This window comes from Cavia porcellus, unplaced genomic scaffold, assembly GCF_034190915.1.
Source record: "Cavia porcellus strain 051 isolate PalLab524CR breed Dunkin Hartley unplaced genomic scaffold, mCavPor4.1 scaffold_19, whole genome shotgun sequence".
NCBI lineage: Eukaryota > Metazoa > Chordata > Mammalia > Rodentia > Caviidae > Cavia > Cavia porcellus.
Genome location: NW_026947502.1, coordinates 64,978,102 through 65,001,822, shown reverse-complemented (window position 1 = coordinate 65,001,822; position 23,721 = coordinate 64,978,102). Strand labels below are relative to the sequence as shown.

Genomic DNA, 23,721 nt, shown 5'->3' with positions numbered 1-23,721 from the left:
TTGGGGTATAGAGGCAAGACTGCTCAGTTGCAGCAGAGTAGAGCTCAAGCACTGAGGGAGGAACAGCCTAACTTAAGGTAAGCAGCAGGGCAGGACTGGCGAGGGGGGGAGGGTCCAGCTGAGGTCATAGTTCTGGTCTTGCCCTGGATGAGGCTGCTGGGCAAATCTAGATACACTGATATTCAGCCCGGGCCTGGGAAAGGGTGCTCAGGCTTTCTTGGAGTGGCCTCAGATGAGCACGCCAGTGTTCAGGGCCTTTCTTAAATCTGGCAGGCTAAGAAGAGGTTAGTTCATGACTAACTCACCTGGGGAGGCCTCTCATCAGGGTCCATGTTGGCCTCCAGGACAGTTAATAGCCTATGGGACTTGTGCTAGAGAGAGCTGTTATTAATGAAAGTTCTAAAAAGTTTACTGTCACTGCTCTATAGAGGAACCTGGTTTATACCCCTGGAGGTAAGACCTCCTCAGTTCTGTGTGGCTTGTTTGGAGCTAGACTGCCCCTTAATTTGGCTTCCTGCCAGCAGTGTACCAGTGGCTCTAGGGTACCTTGCAGAAGGATGAGGTTTGTCTGTGTTTCACTTCCCAACCTTTGGTTTGCCTGGCAGTGCAGGGGTGGGGGCGACGGTCCTATGACTTTTGGAAGGCTGCCTTACTGCCAGCCCCTCTTTATCTGCCAAGCTGGGCAGAGGCCATCTTACTGGCAGAGGTGCAAGGCAACCCAGGCCCTATATCCCTGCCTCGTCTTGGTGGGCTGGTGGTAAAAACCACAAGGCTGAACTGGGGAAGCCATAGTTGACCTAAAGCAGTGGCCCAGTAAGATGGGGAAGGTGGGTGGTTGCCTCAGGGCTGTGCTGCTTTAGCCCCTTTAAATTGGTTTGTATCATCTCTCTGGTCATGGCAGTGAAGGGAAGGGAGGTTAACTAGGGGCTGCTTTATCCTGGCTGGTGCTCCTCACAAGGAGGCCAGCAGACCCCAGGGTGCAGACAGTGCCTCTCTGGTAGCAATCACCCTGACCTGCTGATGACAGTGAGTAGTAGGTGAATTTCTGGGCAGATAGAGTGACCTGGGGCTGTCTGGCCTGTCTCTCCTACATAGTGGGGCCCTTGTGCCACCCTCCACCCCTCAGATGGCAGGGCTTGACCTGGGAGACAGGAATGTACCACTGTCACCCAGGGAGCAAGAATAGGCTGCCTCTGCCCCAAAGCCAGCCCAGTTTCACAAGTACAGAAAGGAGTCTGACTCTTTCCCCTTCCGCAGGTATACCTATTTATGTCCCCATTCTTGAGTGGGCACATCTTAAGAAAGGAGGCCAGCTGAAACCCAGCCAAACTGCCCTTCTTTGCCACCCCCAGAGCTGTAAGCAAAAACTGGTTCTAGGGCATCTGCTGTTTTCCAGGGTCACCAAAAGCCACGCCTGCAGTGACCTCTCTATCTTGGGCTTTTCCCTTGCATCTGAACCTTATTACCCCAGGGTAGGAAGAAACACAGGGGAGGCCACAGCACAGAGCTTGTCCATTTATAGATTACTATCACTCTTTTCTGTCTATGTTTATATATTTCTTTGTGAAAGGGAAGGGGACCCTCATGTAAAAAATCCAAAATACAATTCTATAAACAACCTGCAGGGTCAGTCCAAAGTGTATCTGTGAAGCCTCAACCAAACCAGGACTCCCAGGTTGGGGCAAGGGCAGTGAGTGTGCAGGCCTCAGGACTTTCACCAGACCCAAGGCACTGCCCAGCCCCAAGTCCCTTTGCTGTGCCCTACTGGGGCTGTAGAAGCTGATCCAGGACACCCCAGGACTATGTGCCTGTCCCGAGATGGGAGGCAGACCACAGGCCAGCCTGTCTTTCTGGGGTCTCTAGGAGACAGTGGGGTCCTTGGCTTTGGAGGCTTCAGAGCCTGTCAGCAGGGAGATTGTAGGGTCATCCGTGTAGTCATCCCCCTCAGAGAAGTAGGAGCCCTCCCCAAGCTCAAAGAGCACAGGCAGCTCGCTGTTCCCTGTGTCCACGGCATCTGGGTCCAGCAGGAACAGGGGCTGTGCTGTGTAGTGCACCAGCTGCTTCCCTGTAGGGTAGGGATCAGCTGTGGGGTGGGCAAGGGGGAGGAGAAAGGGTAGGGAGGTGGCACAGAGCTTGCTCACCTGAGTCAGAGCTGCTGTTCTCTGCCTCAAGAGGTCTAGGAGGTTCCTGGGGAGACAGGAGCTCCTGGATCTATGGGTTGGAAGAGGTACCATAAGGGCTGCTGTGAGGCCCCTCTGCCCCCCACCCTGCCCGCCTACGCACGCTGGCCAGGCTGCTGTCAATGTCAGGCAGGCTCATGTCAGGCAAGGTCACGGAGGGGCTGAACAGCTGTGGGAGGGAGGGAGGGAAGTCAGGGCTGACTGGTGACCAGGCAGGGCCAGGTGGGTGGAGTGGGTCAGACTCACGTCCAGCAGGGCACCGGTATCCACACTGAAGCCATGGCTGGTCAGCATGGTCTGCAGGTTGTCCAGGTTGGAGTCCATGGCGTCCAGATGGTCACTAAGCTCATTCCTGGCCCAAGGTGAGGGCAGGTAAACCAGTGGCCTAGGTCCCTCAACCCAGACATGCTCTTTTGGGGGAAGGGCTCCCCTTGGCGTTGCCCCCAGGACAGCCAGCATGGAACTGGGGAATAGGGGACTCTGTGTTTGTGTGTGTGTCCTTGGTGAGAACAGCTGGGCCAAGAAGGCAGCAGAGGACAAGGGGGTCAGCTCTAGAAATGGGAGGGGGACAGAACTCTTCCAGCTCAAGGGAGTTTAACCATTGCACTTGAAAAATAGCAAGAAGACAGAGCTGTGCTCAGTGGGGCTGGGTCTGTCCCTCTCCCAGCCCCTGCTGTGACTCAGAAGGCCCTAGGCCACTGGGTACACCTAGGCCATGAGGGCAGCAGCTAGGCTGGCTCCACAAGTGCTACAGGGCCCACCCCACCCAGAGGGGAAACTTAGCAAGTCACCCTACATCCTGCCTGCATTGATGGCCAGGTCAGGTGGGACCCTGTTTCAGTCACAGCCACTGGCCTATGCCCAGGGCAGTTGGTGAAGATGCAGAGCCTGAGAGGCTGTCCCCTGGGTACCTTCCACCAGACAAGGTGAGTGTGCTATACCCAGGTCAGGATCTGGTGGCTGCAGGAGGGGCCCGAGCTCTGGCAGAGCCCTCCTCCCTCCCCATTGGGGGCAGCGCTAACCCTGGCTGGACTCGGCCATGCAGAAAGGAAGAAGAGGGGCAGGGGAAGAGGCGGGCGACCCCAGACATCTGTGGAGTGCGAGCCAAACTGCAAGATACAAAGACAAGAGCCCCCCCCATTGCAGGCAGAGGCCGGGGGAGGGGTCTATGCCCACTACCCTTGCTTAGCCTCTGGGGCAGGGTCTCAGGTGGTCAAGACTGAGCCTTCACTCTCCATATCCTGCCCTAGTATGTACAGCATCACAAGTACCATGATCCTGTACTTTGCTATAGTTGGCGTGATGGCTGTAGTAAGAGGGCCCAGAGGGCTGGGGCTCCTAGAAAAGTGAGGCCCTGCCATGTACCCTTAGCTTCTGTGGAATGAGGGCTGTGGTAATCTGAATAGCATCTCCCCCCAGCCTTAAGCCCTGAGGTTAGTATGTGAGTGTGGGGCTCAGGTCTACTCCACTTACCCTCAGCAAACAGTGCCCACAGACCCTGGAGGTCCTGCCTTGCTTGCCACTCTGTGCTAGCCCTCCAGGACCATCCCAGCAAAGGCCCTAGCTACATGCATAGGAGCAGTACTCACTTGTCCAGGCAGGCTACGCTGAGGCACTTCTCAGAGGCAGAAGCCGGTGTGGGTGAGGGGGCGTGGCTTCTAGCTTCGGTGGAGACTACAGCTGTGGCTGAGGTGGCAGGGGCAGGTTCGGTCTCCCGCAGGATGGAGTCGATGAGGGCGGTCGGGGACAAGGGAGTGTCTACAGAGGATGGGTGCCCAGGACTGGCCTCCTCCACCCGGGGGCTGCGAGGTGGGCTGGGGGGTTCTTCCTTGACATGCACCAAAGGGCTGCTGGACAGGGGCCTAGACATAGTGGGGATGTCAGGAGGAGCCCCAGCTGGCTCCACCACTCCCAACTCTGTCCTGGGCCCACAGAAGGACAGAACTAGTGACATGGCCTACCTCTCATCTATGTTCCTGCCTGGAGAGGCCAGGGGGCTGGTGGGAGCCAGCTCCGTGATATCAGAGATTATGGGTCCTGAGCTGGTGACAGAGTCTGGGGCATAGAGGCTGGAGCTACTGTAGGCCGAGGATGAAGCCTGCAATCAGAGGCAGTGGCCACATGCATACATGCCTGTGGCAGCACAGTGTCCTGGGTACCTGGTGGCTGTGCCATCTGGCTCGATGCATACCGAGTACGAGCCTGGGCCGTGGACACGTTCCAAGGAGTACTGTCGGGCGTACTTGGGCACAGAGTGTGCTGAACTGCTGTCACTCAACATTAGGGGGCTGCAGGGGAAGAGTGGGGTTAGCTGTCTGCCAGGATGCAACAGAAGAGGCAAGGATACCCAGGCCTAGGTGGAGGGTGCAGGCATCCCCAGTGCCTCACATCTTTCTCTTCACCCCTAGGATCCGGTTTGATTGCACCAGCGAGATCAGGAACTGAATGAGCTGTGGGGCAGAGAGGACACTGTCACTCTGGCCCAGCCGTGGAGGGACCTACCTACCACCAGTTCTGCCTTACCTTGTTGACGACCTTCTGCTGCTGGGCATGTTTTTGCCGCAGGCTGGCCACTTCCCGCCACAAGGCCTCATTCTCGCTGTGACACATAAGGAGGTCAGTGGGTCCCTGTTTCAGGAGCTGGGCAAGGTTCCACAGACCTCCCCTGAACTCAGGCAGGTAAAGGCATAGGAGACAAGACTGGTGCAGGGGTCTTGCTGACACCAACCCTCCAGCCCCAGTCCCACTGTATTTCTTTTGTGGTATTGTGGATAAAACACAGGACCTTGTGCATGCAAAGCAAGAGCTCTACCACTGAGCTACATCTCCAGCCCACTGTGTTTCTAGGGGACACAAAAATACCAGTGGGATGGAAAGGCTTGAGGGAAGGCAGAACTGGAGTAGACCTCGCCTGGTACGTATCAAGATCCTCGCACCATGTTGGCTGGCCCTCCCAAGGTCTTACTGGAGTTGTGCCCCCAGCCTCAACCACCTGCCCCCCTTGAGCATAAGAGACAGGTTCTCGAGTAGTCAGGCTTTTGGGGCCTGTGTGACACATGGGAGAAATCCTGTGTCTTGTGGGGGGAGCATCTAGGAGCCCCTTATCAGGGTTGGAGTAGCCTTGTGGGTGGGGATGAAGTACCTGAGCACTTTTGCCACCACCCAGGTAAGCAGGGCCCTTATTCATCCCTGCCACTCTGGTGGGCTGGCTCCACAAAGCTCCTAACCAATCTTTGTTCCCATGCCCTGGGAAATGGCCACGAGAAAGGCTGGTTTACTAGCGGCAGCCCTGCCTGTTTCTCTGTGCCACTCATGTGCTAGGCTTTTGCAGTGGAATTTGCAAGAACTCAGGTCCTGCCTAAGGGACCACAGGGAATTCATGTAGTGGCTACAGGGCTTCTAGTAAAAACCTGAACTGCTTTGCCCACAAGCTCGTGCAGAGGCATCTGAGAATGGTGACACCTTGTGCCAGGCAATGCTAGGTATTGGGGTCAGGCTCTTGACAGCCTTGGCCCTCAGGGAGACGCCAAATCCCAGCTTGCCTATGGGCACAGGAACCAGGGGAAAACTGATCTTCTCAGAACAGGAGCATGACTTAGCAGAATGGAAAATGAAGGCAGTGGGCACTACATAGGAGTGTTCTAAACTTAAGAGACTTGCAGGTTCAAGAGCTTCTGCCACAGAAACCACAGCAAGTGGGGCTGGGGAAGATCGGAGAGCAGCTCTCTGCAGGGATGGGTAGGGGCGGGCCTCCTTATCCCTCCCAAGCCATGGGACCTACTGCTTCATGGCTAGGAGCTTGGAGTCCATACACTCCTGCTTCCCCTTCATCAGCTGCACATCTGTCAACAGCTTGGTGACACTGTCCTGGTGGATCTTTATGTCCTCACTCTTCAGGGTGGACACCTGGGTTGAGGGTGAGGAGCAAGAGTCTCTGAGGTGGCACTGGAGCATGGTGGCTCCCATGCTGCAGTAGATCCCAGAGAGAGGGAGACCTAGGGTGTAGTGGGAAGAGCCATGGGCCTGTCAATGTGAAGGCTGAAGGGTGCTAAGTGTGTGTATGAGTGTGTGGAGTGTCTGAAAGGGAGAGTTCAGGGGGTATACTGCGTGGAAGCTGCTCCACATACAGCCTGTAGGGAGCCCAAGGCTGGGGACTCACACTTGTTACTTTCCTCTTGATGTTCTCCAGGAGCTGCTCTTGACCACGCAGGAAGCATGGGTGCTGGAATTCAGTGTCATCCCTCTCTGGCTTGACCAGGCCACCCTGCTCAATGTGGACCACTTTCCGGAAACCATCTGCATACACGGGGGAGGACAGGTCCACATGAGGGCAGAGGCCAGAGCCTAAACTTGTGACTGGGTGGTTCTACCCGAGGAACCCCATCGCCACACAGTTCCTTCTATACTACACAAGTGCCCCAGCTCTGAGCTGCATCCCAACCCCTAGTTCCACTCCTCCTGTTCAGGAGAGAGACTCCCCCATGTGGCCCTCAGGTTTGCCCCTCAGGGTTCTCCCACCCCAGGAATGGCATTCTACCCCAGCCCCAAGGCAAGCCAGGCCAGGGCTCACCTCCTACTGCAGGGTCAGTATACTCACACATGTTGAGCTGCCGCACGAAGCTGGCCATGTTGTTGTGCTTGAAGTACTTGGGCAGCACTTCCTTAGCAAACTGGCCCTGGTCGAACACATGAAAGCTGTTCCCACTCTGTCAGGAGATACATGGGAGCTGTGTGTAGTTGACAGATCCTGGGGCTTGCACAAGAAGCACTTACCCCTTGGACCCTAGCCTATCTCCTATCTAAGAGGCCCAGGGCTAGGTGGTGGAGGCCACACAGCCGGAGAGGAGCTCTCTTGCTCATGCTTCCTGTATATTGTGATTATATTCATGAAAAGCCCATAGCACTCTGGCCCCATGCTCTAGGGAACTGACATTTACTTTAATCAGCAAATTTTCCTTGAGAACAGCCAGATAAACTAAGATCACCAAGGAAATGTGCCCAAATTTCTGCCACTCTGGAGGAAGATACAATTATGCCCAGAAATGCAACTTTATTCTCCTGGCACATTAAACAACACTAGAGACTGTCAAGCTCTGCATGTGCAGCCTTTTCTAAACTCAGTCATGGTGGCTCAGGAGTCATGGATTAGGAGTAGGCAGGGCCACAGAGTGGTAGGGGAAGGCGGGCTCTGTGGTGGTACTGAGCCCAGGAATCAATAAGTAAGGGACAGTGAAGCAGGGATCTCCCTAGTGGGGGCAGGAACTATGATGTGGGCTTTCTGGTTTCTTTAGAAACCAGACAGCTTGGTGGTCCCAGGTTAGCCACCAGAGCTACTTTCCAACACAGAAGCACAAAAATAAGCACAGGCACAAACAGGTAGTGAACAGAAACAGCAGTGGAAGGCTTTAAAGTAGCAGGGAGAAAACTGGTAAGAAAAGCTGTTGACTCTTCCAGGTCTCGGAAAAGGAACCAGAAAATAGTAAGTAGCTCCCGGATCAATAGAGATAAGAAATAATAGTAGAAATAAGGTTGAGTTTTTCTGCCTCTTTCAGCAGTGAGCTGCACGGTCTGCCCTGGTTCACCTCCCCTCCTGCAACCCTGAAAGCCAAAGGCTGCAGCTCCTTCAGGACCCATTACAGAGGACTGTCAGTATCAGACAGCTCCCTGGAAGAAGATTCCAAATGTGAGGATAGTTGGCTTGCACTTCATTCATTTATTCAATTTGGTGTTTTGAGACAGGGTCTCACTGTAATTCAAGCTGGCTTTGAACTTACTATGTAACCTGGGCTGGCCTTAAATTTGTATCAATCCTCCTGTATGCTGGGATTACAGGTATGACCACCATGCTCAGAAAAAGGCAATTTTTAAAGGTCATGGCTGCTGCAACATTAACAGAGGGCAATCAGAAAATTTAAAAGGCAAAGGTGGTAAAAGAGATCATTAGGGTCCTGAAACATCTGAGAATTCCTGAGACTCTAAAGGCTACAAGTATTTATGCCTGGGAAAGACCCGAAGAGCCCTGAGCTCTTACCTCTGCTGATCCTGGAGCCTGGCATAAGAAGGCTCAGTGTTCAAGGTGAACCATAACATGCAGAGATTTACCGGCTCTATGCGTTTAAGAAACATCTGGTCCAGACTGAGCTAAACGAACACTGCAGTAACAGTATTCAAAGAATAGACTCTACAGAGTCAGGAAAGCTACTGGCCAACCTTGCTGACACATGCCTGTAACACCAGTACTTGGGAGGCTGAGGCAGGATGATTGCCGAGTTCAACACCAGCCTAGGCTACAAAGTGAGTTCAAGACCAATCTGAACTACATAGCAAAACCCTGTCTCAATAAAACAAATACAAACCTATACAATGAGACCCTGTATCAAAAATCACAATGAAATCCTGTATCAAAAAAAGAGCCAATAACCTTTCAAATCTTACAGAGAACATCCAAAGTAAAAGAAACTCCAAGTAGGAATAATTAAAAGGGATCATGCCTTTGGCATTTTATTTTATTTATGTATTTTTTTTGTCTTTCTGAGACAAGATTTCACTATGTAGCTCCAGCCTGTAAAGCAGACAGGACCTAGAGGAATGAGGGTGAATGTTTTTTAGTTTTTTTTTTTTTTTCCTTCTTGAGACAGGGTCTTGCTATGCAGTTCAGACTGGCCTTGAGCTCATTTTGAAGCCCAGGCTAGTCTCGAACTCGCACAATCCTCCTGCCTCAGCCTCCCGAGTGCTGGGATTACAGGCATGAGCCACCACACCAGATTAGAGTTTTCAATGATAAATACTTCTGTGAAACGCATGTCATGGGTTCACCGTCACTGGTCTAGAGTGTCAACAGCCACAAAAAGGTAGTGGCCCACTCAAGGAAAAAACACTGCCAGTTAGGAATCAGTATGCAGAAACACTACCATTTTCACTTTTGGGGAGGCAAAGTGAGAAGTCTCTGGAAATTTTTCTAAAGTGTCTAACAAATAAAGCAACATGTACTTAGTGAAGCCCACTGCAACTGTAAGACAGCCATCACGCACTCTCCCAGTCACTGCAACTTCAGGCTGAAGGCTGTGGCCATATGAAGGGCCCCATCCTAGTTCCCCTCAAGGATTTAGGGACACTTCTGGGAGGGGCATCCTCTGAGGCAACTGAATGTGGCTGCCAGGACAGGTCCTTCTCCAGCTCCAGTCTTGTCCCTAGAATGGGGCCTCTACTCTAGGCCCAGCAACTGATAACCCTGGGTTGCCATCACCCTCATACCAGCTTACATGCTAGGAGCATGGAGTCAAGGATAGTGCTCAGGCTAGTCGCTCCTTGCCTTTGCCCAGGGGAGCAGGAGCGCTCTGTTCCTCCTTAAAGAGCTTACTTCTTATGGAATGGTATGGGAAAGCTCAGATCTTTGTTTGCTCATAACCACAGCTCCAAATCAGAAGAGGCTAAATCCCATAGCAGTCTGCTTGGCTGGACAGTGCCTAAGCTTGAGCTGAAATGGCCACTGTTCAACCAACAATCCCACTCTGCCTTCCCCCTCAGCCCCAGCAGCCCAACAACCTCACCTCTAAACTAAATGTAACCAAGCCCCTCATCAGAGGTCAGATTTAACTAGACTCAACGGTCCTAACTATGTGTGTTCAGGGGTACTATAAAAAACAACAGAGTAATTACTGGAGCTTAAGGACTGGGTGTGAGCCTACCAAGTTACTAGCCAGCAGGAAAGAGAACAGAAACAGGCACAGGAGAAAGGGACAGCCACTTGAAGTCCTAAAATATACTAGCTAAAATGTACAGGCCTTCAACAAAATACACAAGGTGTGCATAAAAAACAGGAACTTGTGACCCATGCACAGAGGAGTAGAGAGCAGAAGCTGCCTGTGAGAGACAGACAAAAGACACAGATTCAAAAGACATCCAGTATGTCTCTGTAAATCTTTTCAGAGAACTGAAGAAAACTGGAATTAAAAGGAGCACACAAAGTATCATCAAACAGAAAAATCTGTAAGGTGTAACTCATAAAGATGGTTCTCAGGTATAACTGCATATATATTTAAGTGTATAAGATAGATAACCATATTACTGGGTTTTGTTGGATCATTGAACAAAACTGTTTGCAGTCTCACTGTTTGAAAGTCCCCTCTATATGCTTTAATTTTGTAACTTCAACAACTATTTCTAGGATGACAATATGTAATTAACTAATGATTTCCTGTTTATTTTTTCTGAAATTCCGTACAACTTGTACCCTTTTTTTTTCTTTTTCCTCCTTAAATAAAATAAAAAAGATGATTCTCAGGGACTGGCCTTGAACTTGTGGCTATCCTTTTGCCTCAGCCTCCCAAAGTGCTGAGATTATAGGCATGTGCTACGATACCCAGCTCTCATGGAAATTCTTGTAGAAAAACCAACATGAAAAGTTCATTGGTAGCTTGATGGAGGTGAGCTGCAAAGAAAACTCTGAAAACCTATTTCATCTTTTTTTTTCTTTTTGGTACTGGGAATCAAACTGGGGATCTTGGGGCCAGGGACCTAGCTCAATGGTGTAAATGCCTGCATGGTAAGCATGATGAGGTTGTGAGTTTGAGCCCCGGTACCAAAAAAACAAAAACAAAAACAAACTTGGGACTTTGTATTTGCCAGGCAGGCACTTGTGCCACTTAGCTATATCCCCAACCCCTGAAAATCTATTGCTAGATTATACAATCTAGGATTTTTTTTTTTTTTTTGGGTTTTTATCGGTACCAGGGATCAAACTCACGACTGCACACTTGCAAGGAAGGGCTTATGCTGCTGAGCTAAATCCCCAGCCCCAGATTATACAATTTAAACAACAGAAATAATATCAAAAAAATTACGGGGAACCATTAATTCTATCAGTAAACATAACAGAAGAAAGAGAAAGGGATGGAAAAAATACTAAAAAAATTCACACCTGCAGATTCAACCACCTGGGGATCTAAAAAAAAATTGGCTGAGGATTTCTGTTCCTGTATATAGGCCTTTTCTTGTCTTTCTGAGATAAGAATCAACTGTTGAACAGGATTACTGAAAATGCACACTACGCTTTGTCATGATCGGAAAGAAAACAATCTTTTATCATTGGTATAATGTGGACCCTTTTTTATAAAGATTTGTGTATCAGGCTGAACAAGTTTCTTGTTATTGTTAATTTTCTCATTTTTTTTTTAAAGTCATAAATTTTAACTTTTGTTAAACCTTTTTTTGGGTACTGGGAATTAAACCCAGGACTTCACACCTGCCAGGCAGGCACTGTGCCACTGAATTAAATACCTGCCCTAAATTTTGTGACACTACTCTTTATACAATGCTGAGTTGATTTGCTTATTTTGTGGAAAACATTATAAAAGACATTAGGCTGTGTTTTTTTGGACTATTTTTGCTAATTTTGATGTCAAAGTAATGCTGGCCTCATTTGCTAATTTGTGGAAGGATTTAAAAAACTGACACTATTTATTTTGCAATTGTTGGAATTCACCAGTGAAAATATTTGGGCCTGGACACTTCTCTTATGGAAGATTTATAACTGAGAGTCCAATTGTTGACGTCTTTTTTAGGTTGCTATTTCATCCCAGGTGAGACCAGTAGTTTAAGGTTTTGAAGGAATTGAAGGAAGGTCTATTTCATTCAGGTTGCAAAATCCACATGCAGCACGGTTTTCAGCACTTCCTCATTGGCTCACATTCTGCAGTGTCCACAGTGATACATCTTTACTTCCTGATATTAGTTTATATCTTCTATTGTTCATGCTATGAGTTCATCAGTTTTTTTTAAAGAATCAACTATTGGGTTCATTTTTGTTTTAATTTCACTGATTTCTTCCATTGTCTTTACTATTACTGCTTGCTTTGGATTTACTTTTTTTTTTTTTTTCTGTTTCTTTTGTATTTGGAGATAAGGCTTCACTGTGTTGTCCACACTAGTATCAAATTCATGGACTCAAGGGATACTCCTGGCTCAGCCTCCTGGACACCTGAGATTACAGATATGTATCATTGTGCTGGGCTTTTTTTTTTTTTTATACTTGGTTTTTGGTACTGGGGATCAAATGCAGGGCCAGGCAGGTGCTGTGATGCTGAGCTTCATCACCGTCCTCCACTTTTTTTAAAAACTTTTTTAAAATGGATATTTAGGCCATCCTTGTTTTTTGTTGTTTTATTTTTTTCCCCTCTTTTTCCTGAGATAAGGTCTTGCTTTGCAGTACAGGCTGCAACTCACTATGTATCAAAGATTGGCTACAAGGTTGGCTAGAACTCATGACTATCTTCCTGTCTTCTGCCTTTGTCTCCCAAGCACTGGGATATAGGTGTGTGTCATCACATGCCCAGCTTGTCTTTTTTTTCTAAAACAGTCACTTAATGGAACAATTTCTCTCCACTGCTCCCCTGCAAAATCCATTTTATTTCTTTTTTTTTTGTCTTTTTCCTTTTTATCGGTACCGGGGATCGAACTCACGACTGCCTGCTTCCAAGGCAGGCGCTTATGCCGCTGAGCTAAACCTCCAGCCCCCAATCCATTTTATTTCAAAGAGAAAAAAGAAAAAAAGTAAAACAAAGTTTCAAAACATGTCAACTGGCATTGTGCATTGTCATCCCCAAATCATTCACCTAGAGCACAAGACATCTGCATTCAAGTGTCTGAAAAATACCAGCACAAATCTTTCTCTTCAATGACCTCAGAAAAATCAGTAGCACAACTATCTTAACTATTTTTTATATATCATATATATTATATATACATATATTTACATATACACGTGTTGTTCCTTTCAGCTTCTCATACTAGTGAGACAATATGATGCTTACATGTGTGTCTGATTTATTTCACTTATGAGTATGGTTTCAAGTTGCATCCATTTACCTAGGAAAGTCTCCAATTTATCCTTCTTTATGACAGAGTAGTACTCCATTGCATAAAAATACCACATCTTTTTTTATGCATTCCTCAGTTGATGGGCATTTAGGTTGTTTACAAGATCGGGCTATTACAAATCGTAAGCACCGCTTTAGTCTGGAGATTTCTCTGCTGTTAGGTGGTTAACAACTGATTTCTAGATTAATTTCTTTATAGTCACAAAACAGACTTTAATGATTTCAGTTCTATTAAGTCTGCTGAGATTTGTTTCACAGCCCAGGACACTCTGTGTTAGTAAATGTGCTGTGAGTGCTTGAGAAGTTAGGCTCTGATCTAGTTGGATAGACAGATGTCTAGAGCCTACGCTGGTTGTGGTATTGTTTGTATCTTCTCTCCTCTGAAATTCTCTCAACTGCAACTAATCACCGAGAGATAAATGTTGACATTTGTGACTAAAACTGCAGATGTTTCTCTTTTCAATTCTGATCATTTTTTGTTTCAGGTATGCTTGGTTGTTTGACAGACATATTCAGGATTTTTTTTTTTTTTGTACCAGGGAAACATCATTTTGTACTTGCCAGGCAGGCGTTTATGCCACTAAACTAAACCTCCAGCCCATATTCAGGATTATTATATCTGCTTGATGTATTTCCTAAAGTTTCTTAAAGTTTATTATATAAAACCTACTTTTTTTGTTGCTGAGACAAAACATCTCACACTCAAAATTAAAGGAGAAAAAGTGCATAGTAGCTCACGGTTTGTAGAAGTTTCAGTTCATAATTGGCTGGCTCCAAGGCAGGGAAGTATGGCAGAGAAAGTCTATGGCAAGCAGAAGGCAGCAAAGGGGTGAAGTAAGGAAGCAGCAAGCAAGAAGCAGTGACAACAGCAGCCCTCTTTCTGTTCCTAATATTCTATCAAGGCCACACACCCTTAGGGCAGGTTATCAATCACACCCAGGGTGGGCCTTCCCATTATCCACATCCAGACCTATGCTGAATCAGTAAATAGACTAATTTAGTATCTACACACCCTTAATTCCAACATCACATACTCTAGATGCAGCATTTCTGAAAAGCCATACCTATACCTATGACCACTTGGACTTTGTAGGGGACATCTAGGCATAAGCCATAATAATGCCCTCTTTTCTCTTTGTGGTGTACTGGATAGAACCCAGGGCCTCACATGTGGTAACTACCCACTCTGCCACTGAGCTACACACTCCCAGCCCCAATATAAAATCCCTCTTTAACAATGTTAACAATGCTCTTAGGTCTACTTTGATATTAATATAGTCATTCTACTTTTCTTCTGGTATTTGATGCACAATAGTGCCTCCCAAGCCACTCCCAAGTTGTTTGAAACCACAGTTGTTTTCCTGTTCCTGTATACATATCTCTGATAGTTTAATTTATAAATTAGGTACCATAAGAGATTAAAGATAATAAAATAGAATTATAATACAGTATAAAAAAGAGCTACATGAATGTGCTCTCTCTTAAATTATCTCATTGTGCTATACCTATCCTTCTTCCTAAGATGGGTGTGAGATGATGCAGGGCCTACGTGATCAGATGGAGTCACTGCCACAGGGTCAGGCTAGTACACAAAAGTTACCTCAAGAAAAGCACCAGGGTACCACCATAGCTGAACCATTAATGGAGCCAACTATAACATTCTCCATTAAAACTTTATTTACAAAAACAGGCAACTGACCCATGGGTTATACTCTGATGACTCCTTATCTCCTACTTCATGTGTGGCTATTTTATATATTACATCTATACAGTATTATTGTATATTGTGGTTTTAATTTCCTGTATGTTTTACAGAACTGAAGACTGCCTTTCATATGTGGCTAGTTATTGCTGCTACTGACTCTCTTTTCTAAAGTTTCTATATAGTATCATTTATCTTCTGGCTAAAGAATTGAAAAATGGGGTGGGGACTGGGGGTATAGCTTAATGGTAGAATTACTCTTGGTTCTATCCCCAGTACCACCAAAAAAAAAAAAAAAAAAAAAAAGTTTTAGTAAGAAAATATAACTTCCGGGCAAGGTTGGCTAATGCCTGTGATCCCAGCACTCGGGAGGCTGAGGCAGGAGGATCCTTGTGCATTCGAGACCAGCCTGGGCTACAAAGTGAGCACAAGGCCAGCCTGAACTGCATAGTGAGACCTTGTCTTTAAAAACAAACAAAACAAAACAAAACAAAACAAATATATACATATGAATGACTGCAGCATAAGTACCTCCCTGGCAAGCACAAAATCTAGAGTTTGATCCCTGGTACTCAAAAAAAAAAAAAAAAAAAAAAGGCGGGGGGGGGGGAGAAAGAGAAAGAAAATACAACTGATAAGTACCATCAGGTTTGGCTTTCTTGTAGCATTTTTATGAATTGCTTTAGTTTCATTATCTGTAATCACAATAGCTATACCCTCTCTGCTTGCAGGCATTTTGGTCTTTTCTCATGTAAACTGAGATTTTCTTGCTGTGAATGTAGGCTGGATGATATTGTATTCTAGTGTTATGGGTTGTCCCCTAACACCAAAAAAAGGCATGTTCAAGCCCTAACCCTTAGCACCTCACAGTGTGACCTTATTTGGAAATCCCTAAATTCTTTCTGGAGTAGAGTGGAGTCATTACCCAGTTAAGACTGGTGTCCTTGTCTCCTTTCTCCTAGCTTGCTTTCCTTTTTTTGGTTTGCTGAAACAGGGTCTTGCTGTATAGTTCAGGCTGCTCCTGAACTATGTAGTCCAGGCTGGCCTCAAACTTGCAGCAATGTTCCTGCCTCAGCCTCCAGAGTGCTGGGATTATAGGTTACGTGTCACCACGCCTGGCAGTACTTGTAAAGTTGGAGAAAAGTTGGGAAGATAGTACACAGAGGTTCCATATAACTCACATCTAGTTTTTCTGTTACGGACATTTTACCTTTTTTGTACAGTATATCTGTCAAAGTTCACTGGATACTTTTAAGAAAGGCTATACTGTGTTCTCCCATTCAAATGTTCTCCTTCTGCTCCAGGACACTGTCCAAATTACGACATTACATTTAGCTATCACGTCTTCTATATTTCTTTCAGTGTGACAGTTTCTCAGACTTTCCTAGTTTTGGATGATCTTGACAGTTTCAAGGAAGGTTGGTCAGGTACTTTGCAGAATGTTTTTCAGCTTTTATTTGTCTGATGTTTTTCTCAGCATGAGTTGGGATCATGCATGTTTCTGGGAGAGTGAGCCCTCTGTGTCAAGAGCATGAGCTGCCAGTCTTGGCACTGCCCCTGATACACTGGCACAGGTGGAGGTTGTGTGCTGTCCTATGGGAGGGTAGGGTCTATGTAAGTAACACGGAATTCCTTTGCCTGAAAGATGAGCTTCAGTGACATTTTATCCAACTTATTTTTTGCTTTATCTTCTAATTCTCAGTCTTCATGTCTTTGCTTTTCTTCAGCACATGGAACATGGTTAAAACTGTTTTAATGTTCTTGCTTGTCATCCCATCAAACCTGAGTCTATTACTATCAACTCTCACCCTTCTGTACAAATCAAATTTTCTTGCCTACTGACTTACCCAGTTTGACTGGGTCTAGGAAATGGTTACTTTATTTATTTATTTGGTGGTAGTGGGGATCAAACACACGACCTCATGCTTGCCTGGCAGGCACTTACACCACTGAGCTAACCCCCAGCCCAGAAATGGGTACTTTATGATGCATGTTTGAATTCTGTTAGTCTTTTTTTCTGGAGTGCTGTACTTGAGGACAGTTTCACTTAGTACAGGCTAGCCCCATCACTTCCAGGGTTGTTTCAAAGCATTTAGAAGCTCTTTACTCTGGGCTTTTAGCACCATGTCCAACTGTGGTCCTCTTAGGTCTCTGATGAACTCCCTCTGTATTCAAACACAGTGGCTTCTCCACTCTAGGTGGTGAAAATGAAAATAATTTGTGATCTTTTGTGAGCCTGAATTGCTCCCCTATTAGTTCATCAGCCTCCTCTGTAAAGGTCTATAGTCTACAGGAGCAAATCAGCATTTAGCAAAGATTCCAGGGAGCTCACCTGCATACTGCAGAAGCTCTATCTTGCCTGAACTTCCTTCTCTCTGGTACCATGCCCCACATACTCTAGCTACCTTTGCTTCTCCACAGTCTGGTCTGTTAGGGTCTCTCTGCACTTAAGTTGAAATTGCCTCTGCACAGAGCAAATGCAATTGTATGGTTCACCCTATCTTCATCTGTCTTCTAATGTTTGAGGTCTGTTCAGTCTTTCCTTGCTCTTGGGCTACTAGAGGCCTTAATACTAGGCTACATTCCTAGTTCTTTCACTTTTCATTTTGAGACTTCTGCAAAGTTACTAAATTGGCCAGCTGGGCTTGAACTGTCATTTTCTTGTTTTAGTGCTGAGATTACAGGTGTGTACCACTATGGATGGTTTCTTACGTAGTAAACATTAAATCCAAGTGGACTATGGAAATAAGCAAGCCTTATTTAAGGGTTATGAGTTTCAGAGTTGGCTAGTGAATCTCAGGGAGCCCAATGTCCCATATCCTTGCCTCAGTGCTTCAAGGGGCCTCCTTTGCTGGGTACAGGCAGTTCTGGGAGGAGGTTATATTTATACTAGGATCTAACAAAAACCTATTACGGGAATTATGACAGGACAGGAGCAATAAGGCTCCCAGCTACTGGTAGTAAACAACAGTCTTCTACTCCAACATAGCTATCAGTGAATGTCGAGTCATATAGTAAATTTGAAATGCATACAAAATGCAGCATGTATACTTTTATATAGACAGAGCAGGTCTATGAGTTTATACATTTTCTCAAAGGCTCCATGATCCCAGAAGGTTAATGGCCACTGTATTCCATGTGGTATGAAGTGGCCATATGCTCCAACCCTCATTCCTTTACTGGAGACTGAATCAAGGATCTTACAAATGTTGGCAAGTATTGTATCACTATATCCTAGCCCTTTTAAAATTTTAATTTGAGACCAGGTCTTACTATGTTGTCCAGGCTGGCCTTGAACTTCTAATCCTGCTATCTTAGCCTCCTGAGCAGCTGGGATTATAGGTGTATACCACCTGGTCCAGCTCTCCTTTGCTCTGCGTATCTGCCCAGCAATGTGCTCTCCCCGTTTCAGTTTCCCCTACTCATCTGAGGATGAGGCTTGTGATGTGCTCTGGTTTTCCAGACGCAGTCTCTGGGTCCCAGGAATTGGGACTTTAAATGGAACAAGAGTCTGAATAGGTAGCTACAACTGCATCTAGTGAACTGGGGAGCCATGGATGACCCAGTGCTATGGCCACTACTACATCTTCCCCAGTCTTACTTTTATTCTTCATTAAAAATCCTTCTATGACTTCTCTAAGTACTTTTCTTGCTTTTTCTCAGGTTAGCTTTCGTTTACACCTATAACATAGGCACCATGACCGGTCCATTGCACCACAAGCCCAGCCACCACACACTGCAATCTTGAAGCCCAATGAACACATGTAGCTTGGCCAACTTTGCTCACCAAAGGGCCAACAAGGGCAGAAGAGGGAGACTGGCAGCATCTACCAGCAATGCTGGGTACTAGGAAACATTTAGGGGTCAAGCTGTCCTCTTTTCACACCCTGTGAGGCCGGTATATCCTCCTCTTGCCAGGCTCTGAGGAAAGCCCTGAGGCCAGAGGCAGGTTCTAGCCCAGTCCTCCTATACTTGACCAGAGCTACCTCAATCTTCCAGGGTAGGTGCTATATCCTGGGTGGGCTCCTTGCACAATGAGTGGCTCTCAGTGGTAAGGCTGCCCTTTCTGGTCCCACAATAAGAGTCATGAACAAGTTGGGTGAGGTGGCTCCTGCCTTAATCCCAGCTACTTGTGAGGCTGAGGCAGGAGAAGCATGAATCTAAGACCAGCTGGGGCAACTTTAGCAAAAACCCTATCTCAAAATAAAATAAGGGTCAGAGATGCAGCTGAGTGGTAGAGTGCTTGCCTAGTATGAATGAGGCTCTGACTTCAATCTCCAGTGAAGGAAAACATCCAAACTATGATTCAATAGGCCAGCCACTTCACTGCTCAAGTGGCAGCTGGGGTCTAACTAAGAAGGAGGTAAACAGGGGTTTCCATCTGCGTTCTACTCAGGAAATGTGGCAAAGGCAGGCAGTGAGTGACAGCTGGATTACTATGGAACTTTGAATTTGGTCTTATCATTTCTTTTTAAAGTGTTTATGTTTTTTGAGATAGGGTCTTTATGTAGTTCAGGCTGGTCTTGAACTCACTGTGTAGCCCCAACTGGCCTCAAACTCACAGCAATCCTCTTGCCTCAGTCTCCTGAGTGCTGGGATTATAGGTGTGTACCACCACGCCCAGTTTGGTCTTTATATTTTCTAGCTCTTTGTTAAAGCTTCTTGATGTTTTGTTTTATGGTGCTGGGGACTGAACCCAGGACCTTGTACATGCAAGCAAGAGCTCTACCATTGAGCCATATCTCCATCTCTTATTGACGTTTTTGAGTTTCAGTTTTCTTCTGTTTCAAATTGGGAGTCTCACTATATTGCCCAGCCCAGTCTTGAACTCATGGAGTGGAGACCCTCCCACTGCTGCATCTCAAGTGCTGGAACACGTACACACCAGGTGCATCCCAGCTGAGTCTCAGTTTTTATCTATAAAATGGAAATTATGTCACTTAATTGAACAGTTGTGGTTAGAACAGAATAAAATACAAGAAGCTTAACTACTTGTAACATACATTGAATGAGGACCATTTGCTGGTCATTACAGGAGGCCCTTGGACTCCCAGATTACCCAACCCAAGTCACAGCCTGCTGTTGCTGTATGTAACCTCTAGCATTTTAGGACTTCTGCCAAGGCTGCAAAGGCAAGGCCAGAAGGCCTGTCAATTCCTGTTAGTTGTCTGAGAATGAGCTCACCTGGCTGTCAAGAGCTAGGAGAGCAGGAGTGGCCTTGCTTGTCTGCAAATTCTAGACACCACCTGTGGCTGAAGGCTCTTGTTTCTAAAAACACCTCATGTGATTTCACCAGGAACATCTAGGTGGATGCATGCCCTGCCCTCGCCTTACTGTATAGCCAGCCCTGCCCTAACTACACAACCAGAAACCTACCCTCTCCACAGTAGCTGGGCTCAGTGCCTTGGCAACCTGTGGCCTCTTCATCCTCAGGGATTCCTTGGCCTCAACTGATAGTGTCATTTCTGTTCTTGAAGAGAAGACAATTACATCATCAAGCTGGGACTAGCGAAAGACCAGAGAAGTGCCAACCAAAAATTAAACAGGCCCTCACTGTCAGTGTAGGGTGGTTTAAAAAAATGGAGTGCCTCCTTAAATTTTGTACCTCGGTTTTCCCCAGTAGCTTGGTCCTCATCATAAGGACTTGGTCTACCCCAGCTCATCTTCACCTGCCGGCCCAACTGCCCCAGCATTTGTGTCATATAAGCATATGGCCCTGTGCATTATTCTCAGGCTTCTTAGGTGGCTCTTAGGGCTGGAGCACCACAGCTGGTCCTACATAGGGAGGGAGTCATAGGATTAGGTCTAGCTACTTTTAGAAGATCCACCCGGACATAGTGAATAAATTTGAAAGCATCTCTCAATTATGAAGAACAACTTCACCCCCCTCCCCTTTTTGGTTCTGAGGATCGAACTCACAACCTCACACTTGCCAGGCAGGCACTTGGGTCGCTGAACTAAATCCCTAGCCCCACAAATTCACTTTTTAAGAAAAATTTAAATTGAAAACTCTGTACTCTCACCTACCAGAGATAATCAACAGTATTTTTCATGCTTCCTCTCAATCTTTCTAAAGACTAAAATAACTTTGTACAGAATTGGGATCCAGGCTGTACATGGTGGCATATACTAGCATTTGGGAAATTAAAGCAGGAGAAAGCCTTGAGTTTGAAGTCAGCCTGGGCTACACTATGAATTCTAGGTCAGCCTGACTTACATGGCAAGACCCTAAAAAAACCAAACCAACCCAAACCCAACCAAATCACTACCACATACAATCCAACCTCCCACCCACCACCACTGGGATTCACTGTACCTGGTACCTGAGCCTAACTTTTCCACTGTGTCTGGGCATTTCTCTCTGATAGTCCTGCAGCTCTCCAGATTTGTTCTCTGTCCAGCAAAGGCCTAGCAAGATCCTTATTTGGTGGACTGAGGGGTTATTGCATAAAGGAGAGAAAGCCAAGACTGAGAGATGGCTCTGAGTACAGAATACAAGGGCACATTTAGGAAAGTACTGAAAAGCCCACTAAGAGAGGGCGATTCAAACCCACATGCATATGTTAGTGTGGATCCTAACCATGTGGTCACCAAATTTCCTCCCCAGGGCAAATATAACTGCACTGTCCTCCATCCACTGTCTGATCTTTTGAGGCCCTTCCTGTTTGGATGATGCCACCTGTGTAACTGTATAAGAGCTTAGAGTTGGGAAAACAACATCATAAAGAAAGAGCAACTGCCATAACCCCTACCAAATGAGTTCCTTGATGGTGACCTGTTATGTAGCCCATAGCAGGGCTGCCAGTCAAAATATAGCTGGCTCAGTAAAGGGTTTCTGGGGTTGGAAGATCTTCCCTAGGTATTACACCTTGAGAATTAGCCAATATTTTTCCTCAAATGGTATTTTTTTTGACAGAGTGGTGAGAAGACTTCAGCACCAAAGAGAACACACTCAAGACTGTCCACCCTAAAGGCTTCCAAGGCCTCTAAGGGCTGGGTCATGGACAGTGAATCTGCAGGAAGATCCATGCTGGAACTCTACTGACAAAAGCCATAGGACTGGTGTGAGTACCTTCAAGAGTAGGGGACAAGTGCATTATTTCCTTTCTCTGGGCCAGCTCTATGGAACTCTACAGGACCATGCCCAGCCTGGACAGTTGGCCAGAGCTTGGTTTCTATATTCACTGTCATGCCAGTCCCTTAATGCTGTGTCCTGCACCAACAACAGACACAACCACAGCTGCTCTGTACTGACCAGGTAGGACCAAATGCTTGAGTTCAGTCAGCTCCCCTGGGAAAAGACATCAACAGGGCCACAGCAAGTGTGCCTTGTGGATGGAGGCTGGGCACAGGCCTGCTAAGATTCTCTTCTCATTCAACAGCCCTCCCCAGAAGATCCTGTGGGTCCTTAAAGCATGTACACTGGTGCACTATCTCCATACCTCACAATCTTTAAGCAGAAACAGCAGGCAAATTACCAGACAGGATGGACCTTCCTTGTAGAATTATGCTCAGAGTATTTCAGAGGATCTCTGATACTCCTCTTTGACTTGAGTAAGGACTGTCCCTGTGTGCTATAATGAATAAGGCAGAGGTGGAAGGAAGAGTAAAAGAAGGCAGAAAAGTGGGGTCACTTTCTCTGGCTAGGAAATTCTGAAAATGACCTTCGGGAAAAGACACTGCTACTTTTTGGGTCTGGGGAGAGGGGAAGACTGACAAAGAAGAGGTACCAGCAGAACAAACACAAACTTTATAGTTCTCTTTTTATTTCCAAACATTCTCCAAGCAGTGAAGAGGCTCACTCAGTAAATAGATTAGGCAATTGAAGTAGAGTGCCTGGCCTCCTCTAGCCTTTATTTATGAATGCTTAAGGGACTGGAGTGTGTGCAGGGGGTGCTCAGCACTCCCAAGTTTTGGGGTCAGGCAGGTTTGGTAGCACCTGGCACAGTCCCTCTAAAAGCTCCCTCTGAATCAGTGAGGCCTGTCTTCAGGCCACGATTGGCTAGCCCTGGATCTCGCCCTCACTGGGCAAGACGTCATAGCCAGGACACTCACTGGTCTCCAATTCCAGGCACAGGCGTGGAGTCATCTCTGTAAGCCCCAACGACGGGTGAAGAACTGCATTAAAACGTACGTATCAGCCTGCCAAGTCCTAACATTTGCAGATCATGAACTTCAAGTCATGCCTCATAGTAGCCACCAGACAACTAAAGAGGTCACTATGTCATCCCACTAGACCCAGGAGAAGCTGTTTAGGTGGCTGACCATCTGGGAAGAGCTCGGACTTCACGTCTTTCTGTAGCTCCCACTGCCCTTCTGCCCACTAGAGACACATCCTCCGACTCCTGAAGGCCCTCAACCTCTTCCAGACGACTGCCGAAAAAAGGCGGGGGGACAAGGCCCCCAAAGACCAAAGAACTTGAAGCCTCATCCTGCGCTTCCCGACAGACTGCCTGCGCGGCCGGGGGGCGGGGCGGCTTTCCCCGGAGACAACTGCGACCGCTCAGGGTGCGGAACGCTGGCCTGGCAGGCCGCAGCTCCTCGCAACCGAGGGCCCCTCCCGGCAGGCCTCCCCAGCCCCGCGCCCCAGCTCTTGTGCAGCCTGTGGCGGCCCTTACCGGGCTCCAGCAGATGAGAGCGTCGGTGTCCGGATCACTCACGAGGGTCCACAGCTTGGTCAGGAAGGCTGGGACATTACTGGGCCCCGCCGCGCTGGCGCCTACGGACAAATCCATCTCGGGTGAGAAGGCAGAAGGGACGGCCTCGAGGAAGGGTATAGAACCTGGCTAGTGCCGCTGCCGCATTTGCGGCCCGCGTCGCGCCGCTGCTCGTTGCGCACACACGGTCCCTGAGCCTCGCATGGCAGCCGCCATCTTGCGACGGGCACGCTCCCGTAGGCGCCCCGCCCGCGCGCGCTCCTTTGCGCAGGCGCCTTAGCCAGCACCTTTGCCGTCCTTGCTCC

General features: G+C 47.3%; 1 protein-coding gene across 6 annotated transcripts; it reads right to left on the bottom strand.

Annotated features, from left to right (window-relative positions):
• Window positions 1-1,499: 1,499 nt before the first annotated feature.
• Hsf1 (heat shock transcription factor 1) lies at window positions 1,500-23,577 on the bottom strand. Of its 6 annotated transcripts, none has more exons than XM_063231270.1 (15): window positions 23,378-23,577; window positions 20,136-20,229; window positions 6,778-6,886; window positions 6,340-6,476; window positions 5,962-6,086; window positions 4,704-4,779; window positions 4,569-4,630; window positions 4,372-4,468; window positions 4,142-4,278; window positions 3,770-4,042; window positions 3,203-3,289; window positions 2,427-2,532; window positions 2,284-2,349; window positions 2,142-2,211; window positions 1,500-2,065 (listed from the first exon to the last, which is right to left on the bottom strand). In XM_063231270.1, the coding sequence occupies exons 2-15, from the start codon at window positions 20,220-20,222 to the stop codon at window positions 1,860-1,862; spliced, it is 1,638 nt and encodes a 545-aa protein (XP_063087340.1). In that variant the 5' UTR covers window positions 20,223-20,229; window positions 23,378-23,577; the 3' UTR covers window positions 1,500-1,859. The 6 variants fall into 6 exon arrangements, with proteins under 6 accessions (XP_063087340.1, XP_013001232.1, XP_005000946.1 ...); XM_013145778.2 differs by having other exon boundaries at window positions 20,136-20,224; window positions 23,378-23,542; XM_005000889.4 differs by lacking the exon at window positions 20,136-20,229 and having other exon boundaries at window positions 23,378-23,573.
• Between the last annotated feature and the right edge of the window lie 144 nt (window positions 23,578-23,721).